This window comes from Aspergillus stella-maris, assembly GCF_047715825.1.
Source record: "Aspergillus stella-maris strain CBS 113639 unplaced genomic scaffold BDV14scaffold_120, whole genome shotgun sequence".
Classification (NCBI taxonomy): Eukaryota; Fungi; Ascomycota; class Eurotiomycetes; order Eurotiales; family Aspergillaceae; genus Aspergillus; species Aspergillus stella-maris.
This window is the reverse complement of record NW_027396914.1, coordinates 1-19,729: the sequence shown is the minus strand read 5'-3', so window position 1 is coordinate 19,729 and position 19,729 is coordinate 1. Positions and strand designations below refer to the sequence as shown.

The 19,729-nt window shown below is 49.2% G+C and overlaps 4 protein-coding genes across 4 annotated transcripts; 3 read left to right on the top strand and 1 right to left on the bottom strand.

Moving 5' to 3' along the window:
- Positions 1-821: 821 nt before the first annotated feature.
- BDV14DRAFT_194146 (uncharacterized protein) lies at positions 822-4,576 on the top strand (the record flags this gene model as incomplete). The annotated part of the gene is made up of 9 exons (XM_073771885.1): positions 822-873; positions 931-1,093; positions 1,150-1,296; positions 1,344-1,456; positions 1,530-2,488; positions 2,559-2,824; positions 2,921-3,138; positions 3,202-4,094; positions 4,199-4,576. The coding sequence occupies 9 exons, from the start codon at positions 822-824 to the stop codon at positions 4,574-4,576; spliced, it is 3,189 nt and encodes a 1,062-aa protein (XP_073621942.1).
- A 4,249-nt stretch (positions 4,577-8,825) lies between these two features.
- Positions 8,826-9,896, top strand: BDV14DRAFT_206105 (uncharacterized protein; the record flags this gene model as incomplete). The annotated part of the gene is made up of 1 exon (XM_073774847.1): positions 8,826-9,896. The coding sequence occupies one exon, from the start codon at positions 8,826-8,828 to the stop codon at positions 9,894-9,896; it is 1,071 nt and encodes a 356-aa protein (XP_073621941.1).
- A 1,066-nt stretch (positions 9,897-10,962) lies between these two features.
- On the bottom strand, positions 10,963-11,828 carry BDV14DRAFT_206104 (CVNH domain-containing protein; the record flags this gene model as incomplete). The annotated part of the gene is made up of 4 exons (XM_073774846.1): positions 10,963-11,357; positions 11,414-11,526; positions 11,571-11,581; positions 11,634-11,828. The coding sequence occupies 4 exons, from the start codon at positions 11,826-11,828 to the stop codon at positions 10,963-10,965; spliced, it is 714 nt and encodes a 237-aa protein (XP_073621940.1).
- Positions 11,829-16,323: 4,495 nt separating this feature from the next.
- Positions 16,324-18,555, top strand: BDV14DRAFT_207244 (GMC family oxidoreductase; the record flags this gene model as incomplete). Its single annotated transcript, XM_073775100.1, has 5 exons — positions 16,324-16,375; positions 16,534-16,882; positions 16,942-17,890; positions 17,976-18,429; positions 18,497-18,555. The coding sequence occupies 5 exons, from the start codon at positions 16,324-16,326 to the stop codon at positions 18,553-18,555; spliced, it is 1,863 nt and encodes a 620-aa protein (XP_073621939.1).
- Positions 18,556-19,729: the final 1,174 nt, after the last annotated feature.

Sequence of the window (19,729 nt, the reverse complement as noted above, 5' to 3'; positions counted from 1 at the left end):
TACCGCTTCACAATAGTCAGTATTGTCTCACAAGCAACGAGCAATCACAGGAGTTTGAGGTGAGCTAGCTAGTAGCATCGCTATCAATGAGGGTTAGTTGGTGCTTTGAGACTCGTAAGTTTGGGCGCATGCATAAGTCCTGTCGGAGATTGTCATGCATCTGACCGCGATAGGGCGATAGACGACGTCCGATTCGGGATTATCGCTTTGGGAAACCGAAAGGCCATTTAGAGACAGAGGGGCTGGATTTATGTGCCCGTGATGAGATAGTTAGATAGTTGGCAGGGCATATAATATGTCGACGGTCTCTCACCTTGATATCTGAAAGCAGCAGGGCCATTTTTATCTACAATAAATAACCATGGCCGAAACTCCACACAAGTCCAGCAGCCATAGAGGAAAGCTTTGGGCTGTGTCTACTCTTCTACTCATGTTTCTTGCGTACACCTGGTCCGGACCCTCTGCACCCGCCGCAGTCAAGGTGACTCGCCAATACAGCGGCCTCCGCGAGCGAGACAACCACCTGGTCGGTAACAGCAGCCTTATCCGTCGAGACGATTACTCTTGCTCTGCGGACAACCCGTGCAGTAACGGAGCTTGCTGTGGTGCGAGCGGGTACTGCGGATATGGACCAACCTACTGCGGCACTGGCTGTGTCTCGAACTGCGATGCCACGGCCGAGTGCGGCGAGTTCGCGGAAACTCCAGGCCAGGCTTGCCCTCTGAACGTTTGCTGCAGTCAGTATGGCTTCGTAAGTCTCCCCCCTGCAAATATACAGAACCGCAATGGAACACTACGGGGCTCCCTGGCTTTGGCGACACATGGTGCTGACGGGATCATTGCAGTGCGGTACAACTGATGAGTTCTGCAACGGTGCATATATCCATTCTACCCTTTTCCTGCAAGTTAGGTCTTACTGACTGTAGCTAGATGACTGCCAGAGCAACTGCGAGCTGCACCCTGAACCCCCTTCAGGTTTTGCCTCTGCAGGCGTGCTCGAGAACAGAGTGATTGGATACTACGAGTCCTGGTCCGCACGCAAGGACTGCCACAAAGTATCTCCGACGGATTTGCCTCTGGATGCCCTAACTCAGTAATCATTCCCATCACATAATAGCCAGATTGAACCGGATACTAATGCTCTTATAGTATCAATTTCGCTTTCGCATATATTGAACCGGACTCTTACAAGGTCGTTACGATGGACAAAGCAACCCCAGCCAGTTTGTTCGAAGATACTACAAGCGTGAAGGCTATCAAAGAGCAAATCAAGATCTTTGTTAGCATTGGCGGCTGGTATGTACATGCCGTATGTAAAAGAATCCTTGCTGATGTTTGGTAAGGACATTCTCTGATAATGACACAACAACGCAGCCGCTCTTTGGAGAAATTGCGGCTGACGCTACCAAACGAAAGACCTTTGCAAGCAACGTGGTGCACTTTATGAAACAATATGGTATGAAACTCGAACGCATCACATTGAGTAGTTTAAAGTCCGTGGGGTCGGCTGTGGCTAACGGTATCTCTAGGTTTCGACGGCGTAGACCTCGACTGGGAGTACCCAGGGGCCTCCGACAGAGGCGGCAACCCCGAGGACACTGAAAACTACGTGCTACTTCTCAAGACCCTCCGCGAGGTGTTCGATAACAGCGGTAGTGACTATGGCATCACATTTACTGCACCCTCATCTTACTGGTATCTGCGGTGGTTTGACCTCCCCGGGATGGTCAAATATGTGGACTGGATCAACCTCATGACATATGACCTACACGGCGTTTGGGACTCTGATAATCCAATTGGCAGTATTGTACAGGCACACACAAACCTGACCGAGATCAAACTAGCCACAGAACTATTCTGGCGGGTCGGTATCCAGCCAGCGAAACTGGTTATGGGATTCGGGTTCTACGGCCGCTCGTTCACTCTCGCAGACACTGACTGCACGAAGCCCGGGTGCCCGTTTAGCGGCGCATCTAACCCAGGACCTTGTTCCGCTACAGGAGGAATCCTGACTTACTACGAGATCATGGCAGCCCTGAAAGACGGGTCCGCGTCCAAGTCGAAACGGGCATCCATCGCGCCTGTGCATGACAAAGACGACGCGGTCAAGTACTTTATCTTCGACGACGACCAGTGGATCTCGTACGACGACGAGACAACATTCAAACAGAAGATTGACTGGGCCAACAGTGTTGGGCTGGGCGGCGCAATGATTTGGGCCTCTGACCAGGATACTGACAAGTATGATGCGCACACGGCTTTGGTCCAGCGAGACATTACTACCAACCCGACGCTACAGAGTATGGACAAAGCGTTGTCGAACCCCAAGGCCGTCATCGAAGACATTGCGGCCTTTAATGGACAGAAATGCTTCAAGTATGACGGTGATTGCGTCGACCTTGACGACAACTCGGCTATGGCCGATGCTTGCGGCTCTGGATTTACGGTCGTTGGGTGGGACGATGCTGGGTGTGGGAAGTCCAGTTGCGTCAGTCAACCTTCCTGCTGTCCAAGATGCACTGCATAGAATAAAGCTAACAGCCACAACCACGATATAGCACTGCGGAAAGCCCGTGTGCTGTCCCACCAAGAGCCCCCCCAAAAACTGCATATGGCGCGGCAACGACAACGGAGGTGGTGCAGGGTCTGACTGCAGCGCCCAGTGCAGACCGGGAGAAATTAATATAAAGGGCATAGGATCATCCTGGGGCGGCGGCTTTTTGAACGATGGCGACACCAACAAATGCGGTAGAGGCCATAAGGTGTTCTGCTGCCCTGACCCGGACTACGCGCAGATCACAAAGGGATGCTCTTACGCCGATTGGTAGGTATACCCTGCGTTGCTCTTCATATCTGCAAAATCTTTGACATGCAAGGTGCTTATATCCACGAGGATAACTGGCTAATGCTCCCATTGCAGTGGCGATGAATGTCCTTCCGGCTCAACATCCGTGTTCAGAAAGTACGACAAATGCTGGTCCAAGGGCCAAAACTACTGCTGTCCCAGTCCTGCGTCACTGACAGATTGTCATTGGGAGGGTGGTAGCGGAGGCGCCGATTGTGCAAATGCCAATTGCGGCGAGACCGAAGTCGAGGTTGATCGAGCTAAGTATGGAGACAAGTCTAAAGGGTGCGATTGTATGTTTATCGCTGTATTCTCTCTTCTAGAGAGATACGTTATACTGATATGAAATGTTACAGGGGATCGTCAAAAGGCCATGTGCTGCACCGTGAAAAAGGCTCCTATCAAAGCAGCCACCTGTAGCGTCGACCTGTGCACCAAAACGCCGGGCTTCTGCCCAACCACTGATGACGACAGTAGTTCAAGCTCAAGCGTCAGGAGCAAGCGGGGTGGTATCCTCCTGTCTGCCCATGGACATGCAGCAGCCCACGCCTATCCGCATTTAGGACACTCGCATTCGCATTCGCACTCGAACTCGAACTCGACCTCGAACTCTCTGCAGCCACGCGGTGGTGATCAGCTATATTACTCTAAGGGTGGATTCTCACTAATATCAGTGGCCTATCCAGCCCTGCTGGCTTTCCTAAATATTGCGCGAAACCTCCAAGCATCGCGGCGATGGTTCCGGCTGGATGAAGGGCCGTGTCTAGGCCGGACCATTGAGGAGGGCGTTTTCCCAATCGGCATCGAGAGCCCTAACCTATCGGGCTTGCAAGTCGAGCATCCAATCGACCGTCAAGTGCTGGTGGCATTCTTTGACACGGTGAACACCGGAATTCTCCCGTCCGGTCAGACCTCGCAGTTCCTGGCCATCGACAGCGATACAATAGGTGACGTGCTACACGACGTGAACGAGGCCCTTGCCGAACGACCGCCTATCCAAGTTGATCAAACTGGAGACCCCGTTGGCCTTCAGCCGGACACCCCGAATGACCGGCTCTTTGAGGCACTTGGGTCAAATAAGTATCCGTACCCCTTTTCACTGCTCGAGAGGCAGGTCAACGCGGCCAAGGGCCGTCTGATGGGAGGCAGGGCGCCGACGAGTCTGAAGAAAGTGCGCAAGGACTCAACCCAAGCGCTCAAAACTGGCAAAGACGAGCATATCAATTTGATGCTGCAGGATATTAGAATCGTATGAACTCTTCCCTACCCCAATGGATCCCATCCGTGTCATGCAACGCCCGAAGCCCAGACACCTCAGTAGTCCCCCTTTGCTAACGGAATTCCTCACAACAGGGCATTTCAATCTTCGACTACCTGAACGAGCCAGACGTCAGCAAGCGGTTCAACGCCGTACAGCAACAAGTGCAACGCCAGGCGGGGTACATAGAAGTAGACGTCCCCGAGCTTCCTGATCTTGCTGTCCGGTGGGTCGAGTTCTTCAACGACTTTGTGCAGACGCGTCAGGAGTTTGCGCAGAACTGGCTGCGGAACGCTATCTTTGAGGCCCTGGAGCCGTGGCTCCAAGCGTACGACAACAACGAGGTCGACTTGTTCCAGTATGCCATGGTCGTCACTACACTTGATGGGTTCCTAGAACTGATTGACACTATGGTCTTTCCTTCGAATAACCTGGCATCCATGCAGAATCCAGATCCTAATAATGGGTTCTAAACACCCATGTCGAGGAGGTGGGTCACTACTTAGGACAGACCGAGTACAGAGCATATGCACCGGCGGCCCTTCATTATACACAATCTAATTTAAACTTGGTTTTTATAGCAAAGGATCTCTATTCGGCTATTTGTATCAGAACCTCTGTAGCCATGGATTTACCCCTTACATAAAGCAGCCGCTATGGTTTCCTTGTGTCCAAGACATTCTCCCCCATCCTCCACGTTGTAAGCTAGGATCCTTAATATTCACCCCGGTTGCAGCCGATGACACCAAAGCAGGATACATGCATTTATGTGACCTTGAAAATGTTCAATTTCTCGATTGGAGCCATCCGAATATACCAAAAAGAACAGGAAATTACCACCTAAAGACTGCTAGGCCGCTCTGGCGAGATCGCGATCTCCTAGGTAAGACGGCGAGCCAATCAGAAGACTTGAATTGATCTATCTGGTACTCTCTGTACGGAATTTAAAGCATGAAGGCATTTAAAGAGGATTGTAAACAACCACGTGGATGGACCCTTGCAAAGTAAGGCTAACCAAGATGGGTAGGTGGGTAGAATAGGCAGTATCTCGCGATCCTTATCCCAGGCATGGTGCCTGGAATAAGGTCTTAAATTTTAAGTACCCAGGTACTTAAAATCCACGTGACCTTTTATATATTAATTAGTTTAATATTGTTAAACTTATAGTACTTTATTACTATCCAGGAAGAAGATTAAAATAATTATACTATTAAACTTTACCTTCCTACTGTGATACATCCGCGTGTTTGTTTACGATCCTCTTTGAATGCCTTCATGCTTTGAATTCCGTACATAGAGTACCAGATAGATCAATTCAAGTCTACTGATTGGCTCGCCGTCTTACTTACTGATTGGCTCGCCGTCTTACTGACTAATAGTAAGTTCGGCGTTGAAGCAGAATACTAGCGGTCAATAAAGGTCGACAATATGACACCCTGAGCGGTTTGACCGGGCACCCTGCCCGGGATGAACAGGCAAAGCAGGCGGTATGATGGAGAAGGGTATATAAGGATATTCCCTACCTACCTCTATTTAATTTCTGCTTCTCATGTCTTATCTTTAGTCTATAGTAACATAGTCAGATTGCCAACACTATGAATTGCACTTTCTACTACGTCTTCCTCTTCTTTGATACCAGAATACTCTTAAGGTCTCCCCTTAAGAAAAACATACCTGACCTTATCTGACAATTATTTGCGAAATATCTCTACCATGGTTTACAAGGTTCATAAGATCCTGCCAACATGGTTTTGATAACAGCAGCCTGCTCAGGATGATCAGGCAAAGTAAACAATATGATGGAGAAAGTATATAAGGATACTTACTACCCACCTGTATTTACTTTCTACTTCTCATGCCTTATCTTCAGTTTACAGTAACATAGTTATGTGATTTCAGCCGCGGGTCGCCGCCGTCGATGTTGGGACAGCCACAACTCGTGGCTGACGAGGTTGTCAGTTGACCAACTCGACGTCAGCGAGGACGCTGGCTGACCAACTCGAGGTTGGCGAGAATGTTGATTGGCCAACTCAAGATTGGTGAGGGCGTTGGTGGAGGTCACCGACCTCGGCGGAAGCGCAGATCCTCTCCCTCGCTACGGTAGATAAATAGCAGTAGAAAGCCCGTCTCACTTGAGAGAGGCAGGCGGCAGTCGAGGCCTGCGGCCTGCGACCTCGCCGCCGGCTCGACCCAATCGACTTCGTTGCTATGAGTGTTAACGTAATCCACCACCGAGCGAGCGCCGATCCTACAATAAACCTAACCGTGGTTGAAATACTACGGCAATTCAACCAAAACTATATAGATTTGCCCATCCAAAGTTGCTAGCTAGATATTATACCTACTTAGGCATCCATTTCTATTATGACCTGGTTGGTTGCAGGTACTGCAGTACTGTGTAGCATGTTTTCATGGTAGCTTGCTACCTTCCTGCTTAACTGATTTCATTACTTCAAAGGCTTGCTAAACATGTTATTAACCCTCTGCAGTAGTTGAAACACCTTCTGAAGCTATATAGGTCTTTCTAGTCTCTTACTTTTACTTCTGGTAGGCATTGGCCTTGCATAGTTAATTCACTTCATGTTCTAGAAGTAAGGTATTTCCCATAGGCAGTTAATCAGGTTGTTAAAGGATGTCAGGTTACTGAGTTATAGGACTGGGTAGGGTCTTTAAATACTGTCTCTAGAGTTATTATATTAAGGCAGACTATTTTTATAAATCTTAAGCAGTCTTGGGCATTTTTATAGTCTAACTGGATGATTTTTGGCTATAAGAACTACCTAGTAGTATTAGTATAGAGTAGATTCTTGCACATGCACCATGTTCTCTAGCCGACTTTCCACCACGGCAACCACATGGTCCATGATTTCCAGCTGCTTCACGGATTTTTAAACGGGAATGCTCGTTATTGCGTGAGAGAAAAGGGCCTCGAGAATGACCCGTCACATGGCTGCTTCGGTGCCTGCGCGTGGCTCGGGGCACATCAGGTGCGAAGTTGTCTTGGATTAACTGCGCCAGGCCTACCAGGTGCGCGTCGACACCTCTGGAAAGATATAGTCAAGATTGCTAGGGTGTAATGAGCTCGTGAGCTACCTGTTTAGTTGGGTGAAGGAAACAGTACATACCTCGTAGATGCATAACATAAGCACAGTGCGCGTTATTGCCACTTCCTGCTCCTGTAGCCTATTTCGGTGCAGCACGTCCCGCAATGCCGCCATCCCATGTGCGTAATAGGCCTGGGCCAGATTCTAGGAATATGTCCGAGTATAAGGCTCCGCGACGGGGATCTCCGCGCCGCAGCATGCCAGCAGGGCGTGCATGTAGAACAGAGTGAGCGACTCATGACTAAAAAACTCAATGATGGTGCGGTGGGCTGTTGGCTGGATCAATTTTACGAATTGTATGTGCTGTTGCTGTGTGTGTTGTATATCCTGTGGGATCTTTGGATGGCTCTACGATTAGGAAGGTCGAGTATCATGGGGATAAGTGGGAGCTTGTTGCGTATATTGTTTCTATGGTCAGAGCTCACTTAGGGGCTCAGTATGTAGCACCGGCATTTGACCAATTCACGGACAGATCAGGGCTCGTGTAAAGCGCACAGTTCAGGTCATCAAATGATGTCCAGACCTCCGAGAGTCATACTTCCCGTGGCAGCATCTACGACAGTGAGGTTGAATCCTGCAGAGAGGAATTCGGCAATGAGCGCTTTGCGGGACTTCCTTAATCCCTATTTCGAAAACGAATCTGAACATCTCAAGGGCGAGATTACGTTTTATATTGTGGATAGTAGCTTTATTCACCCTGAATTTAACCAGGAGAAAATGCCCTTGACAGTGTTTTATGATGATGCTAATACGGTGGATACTGCTCCGTTAGACCCGAATGGGATCGTCAACCTCATTAACACCCCAAGAGTTCGGTATCTCAATGGGTTCATCAAGGTGGAGAAGAGAGCTATGTATCAAATTAGATTTTCCATACCGTAGGCTACTAGATAGAAATCGACCAGCTAAAAAATGGGGTTATAAATCGTCATAGTGGGGGAGCTGAAGGATGCCCCTCCTTGCTCATTCTATCAACACATATCAAGACATCCCACTATTCTTCTTCATGCAGACTCTCATATCACAATTCTGCAAAATAATATAAATCTATTTATGTAAACTTGAATCACACCTCGGGACCACCTCCATCATCCAACAGTCACCCTCATATGTTATGTGAAGGGAATACTGTAAACTAATAGCATGAAAGATCCACAAGTTCGCAGATGAGCTGAAATGGCAGAGGGTCCCTGAACTGTGGATTCTGTACAGATGACCTCGATCTTAAGATCCACCCCACTCTAGTGGAAAGCTGCAACACGCTTCAAGCCCACCCATGTACATGATCAACATAACTGCATCATAGCCTGATACCACAGCATAGATCTCTAATTTATGCAGGTAGGTAGTGACGTCTTATTGCCACTGGTCAAAGCCGGTTTTGGCTGGCTGATCGATTTACCCCAACAGTCAAAGACGAATGGTATTGTTTTCTACTATACTTTCCCATCAAGGCAGGATAGGCAAAATGTCGGTCTGTGGGGGATCTCTTTGAGCAATGATGTAACATGTCTTCGCTACACAATCTGATGCCAGATTGGAAGTATTTAAAGACCGTGGTTTTTCCCCTCAATTGCTACTTCCCAAGTGTTTCGTCGACCGATTTCCAACCTCGATCATGTATCATGAACTTACGTCCACAAAGCCCACTACAAAAATAAGTGTTGCCATATATGGAGGAGATGGCAAGTACGGCCTCCTTGAGGCTTTTCGAGACCTTGAAGTTCTGGGATATGAAAGAGAAGATGCTTGCTTCTCTACTGAAAGCGCTCAGACCAAGCACGGCCTTACAGTCAACTACGCCAAATACGAATACGTCGAAAAGTTTCGCGAGCTACAAGGAGTTGACGGACCATTCGAAACCAAGTATCGGTACGCTTTGGCATTCATTGAGTTCGCCACTTGGGGTGACGCTCTGAAGGCCACGTTCGACAGCTTTCCTATCCCTTTTTCGGCTTTTATCTACTCCTCCTTGGCAGATCCGGAAGGATCCAGAAGCATGTGGGGGCTCAGGGGGTTCGCCCACAGATTCAGAAATGTGCTTCTTGACCGAGAGCCCCGTTACCACGACATTGTCGCGACCGCATGGATTCCCAACGTGGATGCAGACGAACATCTACCAACCCGACGAGATAGTTTTGGAGGTGAACGCGATGAGCTAAAAGTTTACTCCGAAATCGCCGAAAGCTTCCGTTGCATGGACGTTAGATGCTTTCATATCATCAAGGCCCCCACGGTGGATAGCTGGAAATGGGTAGATGGCGCTCCTGAGGGGTCTAAGACAAACTTGTGGTTGTGTCAGTTGGAAGAATTTCTGCGTGAGATCATTCCAGCGAGAGATGAGGCGCCAGACCACTGGAATCGCCCCCGGAGAACGCCCCCAGGTCGGTTCGACAGGAGATACCATTATGAAAAGTTCACCGTCAATCTCTATGTGCTTACCGAAGATGAGGGCGGAGCCCCCATTGCTCATGATGATCACCGGACATTCACTGATGGTCCGGCCGAGATTGAAGGCAGCATTGCTGCCAAAAAAACATTGTTGCCGGGACAAACCGGGGAAGTGACTGTTACCCTTCCCAAGGAATCGGAATGGCTTGACATTGGGGCACATTTGATAGTGAAGCAGGATGGTAGACTTGTTGCTGTGGGGATTCAGACGGACTGGCCGACTTACTACAAAGATTAGAGAGACTGAGCAACATGTACACACCGGTTAGTCGACGCATGAAAACGGGCAGGAGCTTCCGCATTTTCGGCCCCAGACAAGTCTATAGGGTTAAGGCCACTTGGCAAGGGAGCAAGACGGCAAACTGTATCTCCAGAAGAAATAGCAAATGTATCGCTGTTTACAATAAGCTAGCACTTCATACTTTGTCTCGATAAAATGCGGTTATTATGGACAACCGGTTGGACTTACGAGGATTTATTTAAAGAAGATACAAGCCGCTAATTCTCGCTTTGCTTGGGCAGTTTTAGGACGCGTCTATAATTAAGATACTGTGTGGATTGTATGGTTTTGTTTTGTGGTAGATATTTAGCCACTCAAATGGATCCGGTATAAGTGATTGGTCAGGTAAAGAATTAAAACAGACTATACCTGGGTATAACCAGGATCCAGCTCCAGTCCTTATGTCAAGCTAAGTATATCTTAATACCCTAAGCCAGGAATCGACATGCTGAAACGGTAACTGCCGAAGTTTAAAAGAAACAAAACCACATATTAGAACTCTAGATAATTAAACCAACGAAATATCTATTAATTAAACGCCAGATAATATAATAATAGCTTCACCCGGATACTTATGAGCCCCCAGACCTGGAACAGTGGAGTGCTAGTCTCAGGTCCAAAGGCTATAGATATCCTGAGTGTCAAGGTGCGGGCTTAGGAGTGTATTTGGAACAGGCTAACAAAGTAGATACACGGGCAGAACACAGGACTGGGCTATTAGACAGGTGCTGTCACGGTGCCAGAAGACAGGTATTTCACCTGAGGTTGAAATACCCAGCCAGCGTGACAGTGCCAGCTACATCTGTGAGATCTACGATCCCCCCCGGAAGGAATAAAGGATTTAATCTCATAATCACTATTATTCAATCTCTCTTTTGTGGCATAGTGCTTTGCTCCCTTCTTCGAGAGCTATCAAACGAGTGACATGCCACATTCCACGTTCGCCTCATTCCTGAGTGAAATTCCCATCAACAGATGTTGGACCTGATTGTTCATTCGGCTCGAATCTAGTAGTACCATCCACCTAGTAATCCGCATTCCACAACGGCCGCGACGAAAACGCCTTCACAACAGGCTCAAACGCAACACATTGCTCCTCCTCACCAGGAACCCAAGTCTTGACCGGTTCTCCGGCACATACCTCATCAGGGTACGCTATAATCTCCCACCCTTCATTCGACGTAAGCAGACCAGAAGCGAAGGAAATCTGGGAAGAACCGAAATTAACATAGTAGCAGTCGGAGGGGCTTCCGAGACCGAAGGTCGTGCCGATGCGGCTGCAGTCGTCGTTTCCGAGGTCGAGCGCGATGGACGTGGGGATGTCGGCGGGGATAGGGGTTGAGGAGTTCTCGGGGATGTCGGTGATGGGGCCGGTTTGGTTGGAGAGGAGGTGGCCTTCGTAGTTGGCGATGTGTTCCTCTGGGGTTGTGTTAGCTTTCGTAGGGGTTAGTTGGCAGGTGCTTGGAGGGACGCACCCAGGTTCAAGGTTGCGGTTTGCAGTCTGGGGATCCAGTTCACGCGGCATTGGCATTGGAGAGTTGCGCCGTCGACGATGGTGCAGTCCTGACAGGATGAGGGGTATCGACCACTGTGAAGTTAGATCATGCGGGGGTAAGCTATGTTTTCACGTACTTTTCCACCCACTGCAATTGTTAGCAAAAGCATTCGTAAGTAAGGTTTGGTTGGGGAAAATACCTCGAGGTTGGCATTGTTGTTGCTGATCTTGGCGGACAAGTAGACACTGCTGGTAATCTCGTCGCCATTGCCAGTGGGGCAGGTGGCGATCAGCCAGTGGTTGCGGAGGCTGATATCAGTGCATTCCGAAGAGAAGCCCTGGGCAGCGGTCAGGGCCGCACTGGCAAGACCGAAGAAGAGAGAAGTGCGATGCATTGTAAGATGCTGTATGCTTTTTTTATTGAGGAGCTTGTCTGATTGTGACAACCGGGTGCTAATGGGGCCTTTATATACCTTGCCTGTAAATGAGGAGATATCGCGCCTAGGCCGCCATTGTGGGATGAGACCACACCGTCTGCCTCGGATAGAGATTAAATCATGGCTCAATGACTCGAGAGCCAGAACCAACGCAGAAAGAGGCGTGTCGTTGGTCGGACTAACCGGTGGCTATGCTAAAAGGGTTCTGCAACGTCGGCCCCGTTCCGAGAGGAATCTTCAGGCCCCCGTCAGCTCTCATCTACGCCCCAACATTGCTTACATCACACATGCTAGAACATTGAAGATTCCTAGTACCGTCTGCTAATGAGAATTCGCATTCCACACCACTCGCACTGAAAGTACAATGCGATCGGATTACGACTCGAAACCAAAAGATCCCAGCGGAAATTGCGGGAAGTGGCTGGGGTTAATTGCTCCTTGACTAGCAATGCTCGTATTGAGTGGACAGAATGGTATACAGCGAGTCACCCTCTAATCTCTATAGTAAGGCGTCCCGTCAATGCAGAAGGATTGTTATCCAGGGTCGATAGTCGGCCAGGCTTAAACGAACCCAATGACCAATTCGGGAATTGCACGTCTTGGTCCTCGAGACTTCCAGGAACCGGGGTCTCTGGGGCCAATACAAGTTCCGAGAGGCTAGGTGGAGTATTACAAAGGCTTTGTTAAGCAGCCCTTGTGAGGACTGGGCCGCATGCAGTGGGTCTTCCCTTCACTGTACTTGTACCTACTGCAAATTCACCGGAACATAATATTATCAATCATCAATAGAGGTGGGCTGTGATCGGTGGCTTGTAAGGTACGTGCAGAACTGATTTTTTGGCCATGCTGGAGGGATCTTTGTGGCCCGTGGCTATCATGAACGCATCTAATGCCTATAATAGCAGCGCAATTGTTGGAAAGGACAGCTATGACACCCAAACTATAATCATCATTCCGCTGCTTTCACATTACCAAGCGTGATATGGAACGAGAAGGATCAAACCATGATGGGTGGCCTAACAAGCATATGCCGTTTGAAGAGGTAGTTATTTTATCAACAGGCTGTACTGTTTTCTCGGTCGTATGACCCGAGTGGCCTGTTTACTTGTGGTAATCCGTGGCTGTCCTGACCGAGAATCCCAGCAACTGCCGAGACGCAGTCAGTGGTGTACGATTCTTGAGCCATGCGCCGGTGCACCACATACCATGATGCCTCAGGAGGAAACTCATTTGGTGAAGACTATATTCATGCCTTGCTTCCACACTCAATGATTGCCTCAGAGGTACAATCACCTTGCCATCTATATACAAGATCACTGAAGATATTAGCAGAGTGTTCCAACGTTGTGGCTAATAGATGCCAAAACAGGCTTCTCAAGCGCCATCCTCACAGCAACCTCATAATGCACTACCGCCGTGTCAATTAAAACCACCTCGGAATTCTTATTCTCCTCCTCCAGCAAGAGAGGGTCTCGACACAGGTGACCGCAATGTGCAGCTGGAGAAATGCTTCCGGTCTCTTATGCCTGCTTACTCCTGAAGTTGGAATTGGCCGCCCTGACAATGCCACATCATACACGCTATTCATTGCTTCCTACGTCAATTGTGTGAGCCAGGCAGATTCCTTATTTGTTTGGGTCCCCAACTTACTCCAATGTTACAGAAGGTTGAGCCTTCAAGCCTTCCTAAACCTTGAGATCGTGTTGACCTCAGCTCTAACAATGGATTGACTTATCTGCTCATCCAGCACACGACTAGCTAATGACTAGTTATAGTTAAGATGGCTAAGGTATAGTAAAGGCAAGGCCAGCCCTTACTAAATACAACAAACCCTGTTAAGTAAGACGGCGAGCCAGTCAGAAGACTTGAATAGATCTATCTGGTACTCCAACTACGGAATTTGAAGCATGAAGACATTCAAAGGAGATCGTAAACAAACACGCAGAAGGACCTTCGCGGACCAAGACTAATTAGTATAGGTAAGCGGTCGGCGTGCCGCCAGAATACCCTCGACCATGTCGGTCTTGCTTACTAACCCCCTTGCTATCGTCGGCATGGTCACATATGTTACTCGCTGCACTCGGGATCACTATCTGCAGGCAGTCGTGATACATTCCAGGCATTAATTAATTTAAATGCCAGATTTCCTATTCTTAGAGGTTAAGTGTTAGCGAAACCTCGAGATATCTTGTTATACCGTCGACGTCTCTAACCTCAGCAAGGTACTGTAAGCTTGGGTATCTTAGTATGAGCGTCACCGGTAGGCGTAATTACTCGACATCAGCCAGTAGGAGTATTAATGAATGAAGGTCTGATTCTGTCAATCTAGCTGCAAATGGTCGTTTAAATATACAGATAATAATAAGCAATCTAGGCCGATAAAGCAACTAGAAGAGACTTAACTTTTGAACCATGGAAATAGCAGAAATTCTGCGTACTCCTCGGTGAAAACGGACGTTGTAGTTCCAATATCCCAAATAGGAAGGCGGCATATACAACTGGCGGTTGACATATTCTTCTCCCAACCACCAGTGAGCATGTTCTTGAACACTGGTAAGGCAAGTATTTAATGCTTTGTGGAGACTTTGATGCCGATGCAGTTCACAAATGAGTTCGATTGGTTTTTCGGCAGGTTGTTCTTCAGCTGGCGCGGGTTCTTCGTCGGCAGCCTCTGGGGCAGGATCATCGGCAATCTCTAGGGTAGGCTCTTCGATTGATATTGTTGAGAAATCAAATACTTTTGCAGGACGTTGGACAACGTCCCTTGATTTCAGAAAATGGGCGTGAGAGACCGTGCCAGCAACCATAGCCTCGTCCGGTTGTGCAAAAAGAGAATTTGCATGGCGCAGAATTATGACTCGCGACTTATGCAGCGCCTGTTATGCCGCAATAGCATTCATAACCATGACAAGTCCGGCCATTAGGATTGGATGCGTTCTCCGCATTCTTCCCCAGTATTAAACATTCTGCCTCCGAGAAATCCTCATCTGCTCCCTGGCTTTTGCATGCATGCCTATTTCTCACTCTCGTTCGCGTTGATTGCATGAGCTGTCATGGAATCTGCTCTCAATCAAACCAGCCCTCCTCCTACAACTTGGGCAATCAGACATCATCCACCTCGACAAGGGTGCTATGTGACGAAAGCATAGTATCCGTTTTTGAGGCTTGATCTCAGCTTAGTTTTTAACCCGGTGTTGTACTCTAGTCTCGGGTGCAAGCGACGGAAAATAAAGTTGGGGAAGACTCCAAATGATCAAGATTTTATATAGATAAACCAGCATCGTATGGATTAGTGCTCGAAAGAGACATCATGCGACAGCTGTAGTCTTGAATCACCTGGATGCCGTCACAGGACTGGCCCAGCTCGGGTTAGAAAGCGACTACCAGGCCTGCCCACCAACTCAAGCCCATCATTTCAATTCAATTCAAGTTCTTTGAACTGGTAGAGCCAAGACATCTACAGCTTTAGCTCTATCCCCCAACCGGCCGCAAGAACTTCCGAAAAGCGTTCCTCTGACGGACCCTTCTTGAACGAGCACAGCAGGAATCTATCTTCACAATGCATATTACATAGATGCAAACATGTGGTATGTGCAGTCAAAGCTGCTTGGGGCGCAACGGATGATAGTGCGGTAATATATGACCAAGATCAACCCTTGGATTCCTTGCATCAACGAAGCGCAACTAAACAGGAATATCGAAAGGCTACTTGGTGGACGGCAACCGTCTCACCACCAGCGTCATACAGTGACGATGATTAACTTGATATTGGCCCTAGCCCAGATAAGGACCAACGGAACTTTAGAAACTAGCAGTGTCATTGTTGTAGGCTGGGCGGAGTTTCAACGCGCAGAGTGTCTGCTGCTTGGGACGGCGTCTCAAGTGTCACAAGCATCCAGTGTCTGATTTTAAAGATCTTTTATCTGATCTGCGCTGACCGAGAAGAGCTCGCGTACGACACTGCAGCCTTTATGTTACGGATGTGTTTCTAGCCTGGATTGCACAATGAAAAATGCTGAGCCCTTTGTTCCCATTCGACACCTACCTCCGTCGGCGGATTATGCGGACGGTCTTCTGCCTAGAGCGTCATGTTGTTGAGACTTGTGAATTACACTACCTTATCCGACACACGTATCTGGATGTCGCTCTCCCCCAGCATACAGAGGATGATAAGCGGCTGGCCTTCCGCCAGTATATAGTTCCTTAACCCGGCCATGGAGCCTCAAACAACAATTATGGGTATGCAGTCGACACTGTCAAACACACCTAGGCTAGGCCTAGAGAAAAGAGTTCGCGCGTTCAAGGTATTTTGGTGTTTCGGCCCGCTGTACGGAGACTTTTGCTTTGGAACTGTATCTTCAAGTTCTACGAGCCCGGGTCCATGTGACAGTGGCCGGTATTTAGAAGTTTCCGTTCTGTCTGGCCCGACATAACTTAAATAGCCGGATTCATCATGGCGTCCATACTCCTGCGCGAACAGAAGTACGCTTTGCACACTAAATGCTGTAAGACTCGAACTGTCTTCTTCTCGTCCTTCAGTGATCACAGTTGCATGGGATATATAATCTATCTTCCAACCACCGTTTATGCAGCCAATATCAGACCTGAGTGATCATGTTCTCCACAAAACTTTCACTAGCCATATGGATCCTCTCCCTCACAGTCCTCAGGGTAGCAGGCATTACCGAAGGGGATCCAGGAGTCGATGCCACTTTCGATTACGTCGTCGTTGGCGCCGGTACATCCGGCTTCACACTCGCCGCTCGCCTAGCCGAAGCCAAGTTCACCGTGGCGCTGGTGGAAGCAGGCGACTTCTACGAGGTCGTATGGCCATTGTCAAAGATCCCAGGGGCTGTTGAGATCGGTATTGGTGCGAGTCCATCCTCTACCACTCCCATTGACTGGCAGTTTATTACGGAGCCTGTCCCAGGCGCGAATAACCGCGCCGTTCACTATTGTCGGCATCGAACATTTGGAGGGACTTCTGCTGCGAATGTAATGATATATCAGAGGTTCTGTCCCCGCTGCAGAACGTCATACAAGGGTTCTGAAACAAAGCTAAATGATCCAGACCAGATGTCGACTCGATGAGCCGCTGGGCCGAGGTCGTCGACGACGACTCATACCGCTTCGAAAACGTCTTGCCCTTCTACCAGCGCACGCCGACATTCCACTCGCCAGATAACGAGCTGCGTCCGCCCAATGCCACGGCCGATTACAATCCCGATGCGTTCTTGGACACGGGAGAGCCACTGCATGTCTCGTACCCAGTTGACCCTGTTGTGTTCTCTACCTGGATGGCCCGTGGTATGCAAGCAATTGGGATCCCAGAGATTCAGGACTTCAATAGCGGACGGCTCCTCGGTGCACAGTGGTGTCCATTCACGGTGCGCCCGTCAGATCGCACGCGCAGTAGCTCGGAGGCTGCTTTCATGGGGCGCCCTGATAATGATGAGGTTCTTGCGTCGCTAACGCTGTATAAATTAACAATGGGCAAGAGGGTGCTCTTTGATGATAGCAGGAAGGCGACGGGCATGGAGGTCCGCACGGGCAAAGTCCTCTATACGCTGCATGCAACCCACGAGGTCATTGTGTCAGCCGGTGCGTTCCAGAGCCCACAGCTCCTGATGGTCTCAGGGATCGGACCAGCAGAGACATTAAGCAGGTACAGTATTCCACTGGTAGTAGAACTCCCTGGCGTTGGACAGAACATGTGGGATCACCTCCTTTTTGGTCCGTCGTATAGAGTTAGTATCTCCACCAACTCCAGGATCCCCAAAGACCTGGTTTACACACTGGAACAGGCCATACGCTACTTCTTCAAGCGGCGAGGCCCATTCACTAACCCCGGCGCGGATTACCTGGCCTGGGAGAAGATTCCAGAGAGCCTCCGAGCCCAGTTCTCTCAGGGTACGCTGGCGAATCTCTCGTGGTTTCCGCCGAGTTGGCCGGAGGCTGAGGTGCGTGACCTGACCCTGTGTCTGTATCTTGGTTCTCTTGCCTTTTGCTATTTATACACGGTTTCATGATGCACTCTGATGTGCTGGACTATAGTACATCTCATTCGCGATATATCTCAACTCCTTCCTCGACCCATTCCTCCAGCAACCAAGCGATGGCTACATGTACGCATCGATGATCGGCTCCCTCGTCGCCCCGACCTCACGCGGATTCGTAACGCTCCGCTCAAACGACACGGACACGCTCCCTGCAATCCAGCCCAACTGGCTCGCCACTGAATCCGACGCGCAGGTAGCAGTCGCCATGTACCGGCGAATGCGCGAGGCTTGGAGCCACCCCGACGGGATCGCCCCCATAGTCATTGGGGAGGAATACTTCCCAGGCCCACAGGTGCAGACGGACGAAGAGATCCTAGACGCGATTCGGGAGAGTGTCATGACGATTTTCCATGCGGCTTGTACGTGCAGGATGGGCACTGCTGATGATCCGATGGCTGTTGTTGATAACCACGCGAAGGTAAGAGGTGTAGACGGGTTGAGGGTTGTGGATGCGAGTTCCTTTGCTATATTGCCGCCGGGACATCCACAGTCGACATGCTGTATGTTGCGCATCCTATACCTGAGTCTATGTTGGTAGACTATGCTGACGTAGTTGGGTTTGTATAGATATGCTGGCGGAGAAAATCGCGGCGGACATTATCAACGACGCCAGTGGGACCAGTTGAGTTCAATTCAATGCAGTTCAATTCAAGTTCTTTAACTTGGTAGAGCCGAGATGTTGCCTCCGCTGTGCAGGTGCTCCCAAGTAAGTCAAACCAATGGCTGTAAACGCCGTGTAAAGACAGGAAAGGACTCAAATAGAACATAAAACAGAATATTATATAACTCCTCATCCTCTGTCATCTTTGTATACGAATGTGTCGACCTTCAGTGACCGCTAGTATTCTGCTTCAACGCCGATCTTACTATTTGTCAGCGCCTGCTTGGTCATTACTTGTCAAGGTGCGGGCTCAGGGATGTATTCGGAACAGGCTAACGGAGTAGATACACAGGCGGAACACGGGATCAGGCTAGTACACAGGTACTCGAGGTAACAAGACGTTGCTCAGAGGTCAGGAATAGGATCGATGTTGGAGTTCAGGAAGTGTTGGCCAACCAGGCGGTCAGAGCAGGCAGAATGTCACGATGCTCTCATTCCAGGCACCATGCCTGGAATGAGCCTCCAGGCTGGCACTGTGACAACCGGCCTGATATGAATTTGTGTCAACCAAGGTGGACTTGGATTACTCATCTAGGCCAATCGGACATCGCCTTTCTCATAAAGTTGATCTACATATCGCTGATGTGGCCTATCGTTTCAGAAGGATACTCTCGAATTTTTGCCACTAGACCAAAAAGGGTCAGCCCTCATTAGTAAGGGCTTCTATTCTGGCTGTCAGATACATGGTAGCACGGGGTCTAATGAGGCCTCTGGCCAGCTACATAAGCTCTATACAGACTGTAGTTAGAAGAGCAAGACCTTCAATATTCATTCATCTTTATATCGATTAGTCACCCAGCTGGTATCCACCAATAAGAAGCCACCTCTGCCGCTCATACTACCTCTTCCTCATACCTAATATCGATCCGTGCAAGGGCGCAAACTTTCTGGACCGTGCGCTTGAGATTGATTATGTTGGGAGTGTGTTGAATATCGGTGCCTTTGTCTCTGGTTTTATCGCCATCTCCTTCGGCGGCGTTACCTGGGCCTGGGGCAGTGCACGAATCATCGCCTTATTTATCGTCTCTGGTATTCTGTTTTGTAACGAATCGTACAGGCCCAGGGGAAGGAGAGGGGCAGAATGACGTCTGTATCGGCTACACGCACGTAGCCTACTAAGGAACGGATGCCTTTAACGA